Source organism: Dermochelys coriacea, chromosome 2 (genome assembly GCF_009764565.3).
Source record: "Dermochelys coriacea isolate rDerCor1 chromosome 2, rDerCor1.pri.v4, whole genome shotgun sequence".
NCBI classification, from domain to species: Eukaryota; Metazoa; Chordata; order Testudines; family Dermochelyidae; genus Dermochelys; species Dermochelys coriacea.
The window spans coordinates 102353498-102361490 of record NC_050069.1 but is presented as its reverse complement, the minus strand read 5'-3'; the positions used below and the strand labels follow the sequence as shown (position 1 = coordinate 102361490).

At 42.2% G+C, this 7993-nt stretch overlaps 1 protein-coding gene across 3 annotated transcripts in view; it reads right to left on the bottom strand.

Annotated features, from left to right (window-relative positions):
• Nucleotides 1–4006: 4006 nt before the first annotated feature.
• Nucleotides 4007–7993, bottom strand: part of ZNF407 (zinc finger protein 407) — a 471531-nt gene continuing 467544 nt past the window's right edge. For 2 of the 3 annotated variants that reach the window (XM_043508194.1, XM_043508192.1), the window contains exon 10: nt 6341–6510. In XM_043508194.1, the coding sequence (XP_043364129.1) occupies nt 6478–6510 (33 nt within the window). In that variant the 3' untranslated portion in view covers nt 6341–6477. Of the gene's footprint in view, nt 6511–7993 lie in introns of all 3 variants that reach the window. The other variant, XM_038392353.2, reaches the window with a different exon arrangement.

Genomic DNA, 7993 nt, shown 5'->3' with positions numbered 1-7993 from the left:
AAGTGAAAACTCACAGCTCTTTTTTATTTTGCCAAATGAACGACCCTTTTCTGTTATTTAATCCTCTCAGCAGAACTAACTTGGTTTCAAATTTCAGGACTGGCTTTTCTCCTCATCCCTCTCTGCTCTTTATTCTATTTACTGCATTTATGCTCAGGAAATCTGCAGAGTTGGAAATGCTGGACTCTCTCACATCCCAAAGCTGTTTATTGGGGCACAAGTTTGCACCAACAGCACAAGTTTGCCTTGAACTATTCTGCCAGTGGCTTGAATCCCCACTAAGCCCCACGCTTTCCTGACGGGGGGCATCCTCCTGAGTTAGTCCTGGCCCAGCCTCAGGCAAAAAACTTCATTGTGCAGCATTTCCTACAGTGATTATACAATCTGAATCCACTGTCCACAAAGATCACAAATATATTTCTTTCAGGACCTCACAGTGAACATTTGTGGTATTACGGCAGCATTTATAAATGACAGCAGTGCTTGCAGCATTGTGCACAATTCACATGTGTGTATCGCACATCATCTCTTGGCTCTGGCTTGTCTACCTTCCATGGCGAGGTGCAGCTGGTAGTCAGGCAGAATGGGATGTAGCTGTGGGCCTTTCCTTTTTTGGTTTTTGTTAAAGGAAATATTTTTCTAAATAGAATTTCCAGCTACCTCTTAGCTCTCATTTCTCCCAAAAAGCTTGAATTCTTCAGGAGACACTGCCCTGGAAGGAGTGTATATATTTAAATCTAAGATGCTAGGGGAAGGTAGGGGGAGGTCCTTGCCATCTCTCCTTTCTTTGGTTTATTTGTACAGGAGCTTGATACTTTTCTAAATGCTTTTATTACCTTCACAGTTCAAATGATCCAACTTCACTAACAATTATTTGAGATGAGTATCAAAAAGAAATTCAAGCCAGTGAAGAACGTTGGCAGCCAGAATATCAGAAGAGAACTGTGTCAGATGGGATATAGGAATATGGCATTTTTAACAACTGATCTCATAAAGCTCCAAGTTTTACCACTGGACAAAACCACCTGAAGTGATTCAAGCCAAACAACAAAAATACACTTTTAAGAATTAAATGTTACTTGTACTGTTCACAAGCAGGATCCACCCCACAAGAATTTCTGCTAAAGGTGAAAGTTACCCCAGGGTTACAGCTCTTACACCACTTCAGCTCTCCATGTCATGCCAAATCTCACTAGCGAGAATGGTACAAGACGGTGGATAGAAGCATTATTCTTCCCCGAAGACAAAACAGTGGCAGCTCTGTGGCCACTTCTCAGGGCTAGAATAGTCTTTTTACTGACTATACCACCACCCTATACTGGAAACCTACTGACCGCTATTCCTACCTACATGCCTCCAGCTTTCACCCAGATCACACCACACGATCCATTGTCTACAGTCAAGCTGTACGATATAACCGCATTTGTTCCAACCCCTCAGACAGAGACAAACACCTACAAGATCTCTATCAAGCATTCTTACAACTAAAATACCCACCTGCTGAAGTGAAGAAACAGATTGATAGAGCCAGAAGAGTACCTAGAAGTCACCTACTACAGGACAGGCCCAACAAAGAAAATAACAGAACGCCACTAGCCATCACCTTCAGCCCCCTACTAAAACCTCTCCAACGCATCATCAAGGATCTACAACCTATCCTGAAAGATGACCCATCTCACAGATCTTGGGAGACAGGCCAGTCCTTGCTTACAGACAGCCCCCCAATCTGAAGCAAATACTCACCAGCAACCACACACCACACAACAGAACCACTAACCTATCCTTTCCACAAAGCCCGTTGCCAACTCTGTCCTCATATCTATTCAGGGGAGACCATCATAGGGCCTAATCATATCAGCCACACTATCAGAGGCTCGTTCACCTGCGCATCTATCAATGTGATATATGCCATCATGTGCCAGCAATGCCCCTCTGCCATGTACATTGGTCAAACTGGACAGTCTCCACGTAAAAGAATAAATGGACAGAAATCAGGCGTCAAGAATTATAACATTCAAAAACCAGTCGGAGAACACTTCAGTCTCTCTGGTCACTCGATTACAGACCTAAGAGTGGCTATTCTTCAACAAAAAAACTTCAAAAACAGACTCCAACGAGAGACTGCTGAATTGGAATTAATTTGCAAACTGGATACAATTAACTTAGGCTTGACTAGAGACTGGGAGTGGATGGGTCATTACACAAAGTAAAACTATTTCCCCATGTTATTCCCCCCTCCCACTGTTCCTCAGATGTTCTTGTCAACTGCTGGAAATGGCCTACCTTGATTATCACTACAAAAGGTTTTCTCCCCCCCCCCTCGCTGGTAATAGCTGATCACTCTCCTTACAATGTATATGATAACACCCATTGTTTCATGTTCTCTGTGTATATAAATCACCACCCCAATGTATTTTCCACTGAATGCATCCGATGAAGTGAGCTGTAGCTCACAAAAGCTTATGCTCAAATAAATTTGTGAGTCTCTAAGGTGCCACAAGTCCTCCTTTTCTTTTTGCGAATACAGACTAACATGGCTGATACTCTGAAACCTGTCTTTACTGACTGTATCTATGCTTTTGGGGATGAAGGCGAGAGGAATGCTGGAGTGATACATAGGTGCTGGAACTAGAGGTGCTGGCTTGAAGTGGTAATAACAGCCCATATACATGGTTTCCCCCACTATAAAAACTGTTCAAGCACCACCGGTGATATACCACTGTCTCCATCCCACCTCCAAATCCTCACAGTTCAGACACCCTGTGTGAGCTCAAGAAACCTTGTTTGCCTCCTGTACATTGGGACAGAGTTGGTGCGTAGGGCCTTGTGTGGGCTATATGTAGTGGGATGAATTTCACCCTTAATTTCCAATGCCACAGTTGTAAGGCACTGATACATTAATTTGACAGTCCACATTTAAAAAAAATAGTTGTCCTGAACAGGTTGTACTCTGAGAGAAAAGTATTGTTAACCTGGGTTTTCAGGTAATGACAGCACTCTGTAGGCTACTGAATCCTTTCCAGTACTCTCAAGCCCAGAAACACCTCCTGCATAGGGTTTTTTTTTTTTAAATGCAAAGGTCTGCTCTTTTCATTGTGCAAACAATGTGATTGCTGGTTTGACACTGCAGGCTACACTGGTTTTATGAAGGATTAAATGCCACCTGAGACATATTTATCCTAAATAAATCACAAATGGTAAACTGCAGCATGTCAGTGTCAACACCCTGTACTGCAGCAGAAAGGTTAGCCATACAGGACTAAGCACAGCTAAGAATTAGCATCCAAGCCGCAAGACCAAAGGCTACAGTTAACAGGAGAAATGATCAAGAAGAAGTATTTCCACTGGAAAACATTCAGTTTTTGAACATCTGTGAGAGTCTTGCAGAGGGCCATCATTTTGTAAAGGTCACCTTTATCCTGGTAACAAACGGGAGTTGATCCTGTCACTATTTGCTGAAGACAGTATTTAATAGTAAGTGAACAGCTTGTCACTTCTAAGAAAGACGAGCAAGTCAAATTCAGCTAATTATGAATCTCGGTGTCTAACTTGAAATTTACTTTTTGGGGGGGGTCTGACACAGATACAACCTTAACGTCTAGGAGGGGGGAAAAAGATGAAAAGCCAGCAGGATCTTCTAGGTTCAGAGTGAGACACCTTTTCTATTCAACTCCCTCAGAAAAAAACATTTTTTAAACAGTTGCTCCAAGAAGAAACTATTGTTTCACCTCTCCCCAACTTTCTTACACGCGATGATTTTAAGATATTAAACATGATAGGAAATGCCATTATCTCTAGAGTCTGCTTGGTTTATACTCTAAACACTTAGACAATTATATTAAGCATGCATGAGGCACACTTCAGAAATTAGATTCTTTTATCTTTATCAATCTATTTAGCCAGAGAAAGGGAAAGAGAAAATACTCAGACCTAACAGATAGCATTCGGTTCCTGCTGCTGAATGCCAGTGTTGTTTATTGCTTAATATTAAAAATCATGATGCTTCTTTTTAATGCTAACATTTTATTTGAAAGAACCCTACCCAAAATCCCAACCAAACACCCTTACCATTTTATATTTTACAATTTCTTTTTTAAAAGAAACAAAAGCAGTTGTATCAGGAAACAAACCTTTTCTACATGAACTTGCATTGAACAGTTGCAGTGTATCCACAACCAGATAATTGACATTCTGGTCTAAGCAAGAAATACAAGGTCACCTTTTTTCTACTTGTTAATATCAATGTCAGAATTTTCATTAAAAAAATCCCTAACATTTCAAAAAGTCATTCACAAAATGAACTGCAAAATGGTATTTATATGAAGCACTATTTGTAAGAAAAGCAAAACATTGACAGTGACAATATTTTTTCCCCAAAATGCACATTTCATATGCAGGACATTTGTTTGAAATTAAGTTGCAAGTAACAGGCATTAAGCTTTTTTGAAACCAAGACAGTTTTTTTTCTGAATACACGTATCAAGACTTTTCTAAAGCGTAGATTTTAGAGGTCTCTCTTCCGCAAAGTCCAATGCAAAATAATAAAAGAGTTAACTATAGTTAAAGAAAAATGATTCTCAGACACAAATTTAGAAAGGGTCACTATGCTGAGATGTTTTTGACCAGGGACATTTTAGAGCAAGACTTTAGAAAACCAAATGTCAGGCTTTCTGCCTTTGAAGAAGACAGGACAACATTTGTAGCATCTAACTTTACTTACAAACTGTCATCTCATATTTTTAACATGTGATGTGGTTTTGGTTTTTTAATTTCTTTGCTCACAAAATGTATATGTAAAGTGAAAAAATTATGTTTAGCATAACCACAAAACAGACAGACAAGGCATAAACCAGCAAATCACTCTGAACTCACAAAATAATCAAAACCAAACCAGAATCATATCTGACTTATTTGGGTGTGGGGGGGGGGCTTTAGTAATTTTCTTACCATATTATGCCTGTTAATCATACTCAGGTCAAATTTCTATCCATTGTAATAAGATAATACCTTTTCTCTATACTCTTCCCAGTAGCTGACATTAACCTCACACAGTGAGGCTGGCACCTGAATGGAGGAACATCATTTTATGAAGGTTTTACATATTAAGTTCCTACACATGTCTATTAATTTTCCAAGAAACAATTCTTCACGCTTCTTGTAGTTCATTACTATCTCCCTGGCCCTGAATTACTGTTGCTTGGGAGCCACTCTCTGTATAAATGACCATACTAGTTAACTGTTCTCCTGTTCCATCAGAGGATGTGGCTTCAGTATTTATAGCAGTACCAGCTTCCAAAATCTCTTGAGACTCAGCTGCCTCTATCACAGTGTGTGAATACACACCAGTCTCATCCTGTATATCTTGTGGTAATTCTGTTACAATGTAATGGGTTGGACCTTCAGAGAAGTTGTCATGAGAATCCCGAACCATGGCTTGAGCTATTTCTTCTGTGACAATGATCTGTGAAATTTCTCCATCAGACTCAACTAAGTCCATGTGCTCACTTTGGACACTGAGTGCATGGCTACCAGCTTCTTGCATTATTATTTGAGAGCCTTCTGCAGCCACCATATGCACAGTTCCTTCCTCATTTACAATGACCTGAGTGACACCTTCTTTCATCAGCTGATCTGCTGCAGCCGTGTCACATACCGCAAACTGCAGTACTCCTTGCACCATTTTCTTGAAGGCGGCTTGAGCTCTCTCCTGAGATGCAATTATAGTAGATGGGTGAATGACCTGTGTCACTACTTCCATCGGTTCTATATCTTCCTGAGTCCCTTGAACTTCATGGAACATCTGTATTTCTTGTGTCTCAGTGTCATTAGGATTATTGGATAGCTCCTGATTTGGCATTTGTAACAACTCTTTGTGACTAGGCCTGGTTCTGTCGAGGAGTCCAGTTTTGTTTTCCACTTCACCCAGCTCTGTTACAGCACAAAGGAGGGCATCTAATGCTGAGGAGGACTCTGGAGGATGTACTATAGCTTCTGAAGTATCTAAAATTTCCTGTCTCATTATCTGTTGCACCACAGCACTACTGGAATCAGACACTGCATCGATTGGGACAGCCTCCTCCATATCAGTTCCCTCCACAGAGCCTTCTACCACAACCACTTGTGTTGCACCACTTGATAATTGCTCAGTGAGTATTTGTCCTGGAACCAGGCCACTCACATGAGAACCATTTTGACTTGTGGCTATCACTTGCCCATCTTCCGTAATATGCACCACCCTAGCCACCTGACCAGCCATTGCCAAAGTCTGAAGGGTAGCTGCTGCCGTTTCCTCCACGGAGGCATCAATTGCAAAGTCACCATCGTATCCTTGAATTATGATAACTTGCTGCACTTGTTCAGCTGATTGGGATTGTCTTCTGTTACTTCGAAGGACCTTCTCTTTAATTGGAGAAACTTCTCCCAGGGCTGCTGCAGTGAAAGGACTGGTGGTCTCTACAAAGGTCGCCCCCTGGCCCTTTAGTCGGCATTCGTAGGACTTGGATACAATGCCTAGGAAATAAAAAGAGTCTGTTAATAGGGAATCATGGCAAATATTTGTAGTTCATGATTTCAAACACAAAAAACTTTCCAATGCAACTTTTAAATTTCCCTGGCAGAGAGGTGTAATATGCAATTGAACAAAACCAATTTGCATGTTTTCCAGTTTATTTATTTATAGATAAATAATGGCTGCTGTTAACAATTCTGCAGAGTACTAACAATCTGAATTTGTTATTTTTAAAACATTCTGTATTAAGCAGCATACAAATACAGTATACAATTAAAAACCACTAATACCTTTATGAGAAAAACATATCCGTAGTACTGCTATTTTTGTAATTAATTGTATTTGCCTGTATTACATTAAGCACAGCTGGGTGTGATAATGTGCAACATATCCTTTTCAGTATTCTGGTTTCTTGGTAAATTAATGGCCATGTCTTTGTTTTGATGCGTTAGTTTCCTCTTCATTCCCCCACCCTAGTTCCTTCCCCGACACACCTAACTGATATTATTCATTCGTCTAGTTAGTTCGAGGAAACATATAGCCTTACTCTGAACAGTGTATGCCGTAAAAATGCCAGCAGGGGAATTGTCTCCTGATTGTTTTCATATAAAAGCTTCTCAATTTAAAAGTAAAAAGATGTTTTTTCCAACTACTATCTCTGCAAACCTAACCCAGTTTTTGAGAGCCATTGCAGCTTCTTGCCCTTCTCATGCTTCATCACCAGTGACTAGGGCCTTACCAAAAAGTCACGTCCGTAAAAAATATGTCACGGACCAACAAATCTGGTCTCCTCTGTGAAATCTTCCCTGGGGAGGGGCAGGGCTGGGAGCGCGCCAGCCGGAGCTCCTACTGTGCACTAGGCTCCAGCTGCTAGTTCTGGCAGGGCTAGGGAGGGATAGGACTTTCTCTTCTCCTGCATGGGCCACTCCTGGACTAGGTAGACCCACCTCCGGGAACCTCCCTCAGCTGCAGGAGGCTCCGTACCCCTGCCCTGCTTCCTGCCCCCATCACTCCTCAGCCACGGAGGAAGGGGTCACTATACAGGGAGCAGTCACGGAGTTTCATCCAGCTGACGGAGGTTCCTGGAGGTGGGTCTGATCCACCTCAGAAGTGACTCCTGCAGGAAAAGAGGAAGTCCTGCCCCTCCCCAGCCTGGCCGGGACTAACAGCTGGACCCTATTGCACAGTAGGAGCCCCCGGCTGTGGTGCACCCTGCCAACAGAGCCGGAACTGCGGGGTGGGGCAGGGACATGCCTCCTCACTTTTTAACACTGGCATAGTTTGGGGGGCAGGGGGCAGCATTGCCACCCCAAACTTCAAGACTCAGGTAGGCACAGAGCAGCACCAGCAGGGGGTGCACTTTGTGGTGGGGGAGCAGTTATCAGCTGCTCTGTGCCTGGTTTGTAGTTTGGGGGGTAACACAACCCCTTGCTCCAAACTACACCCATATTAAAAAGTGGAGGGCATGGTCCCCGCTCCCCTGGT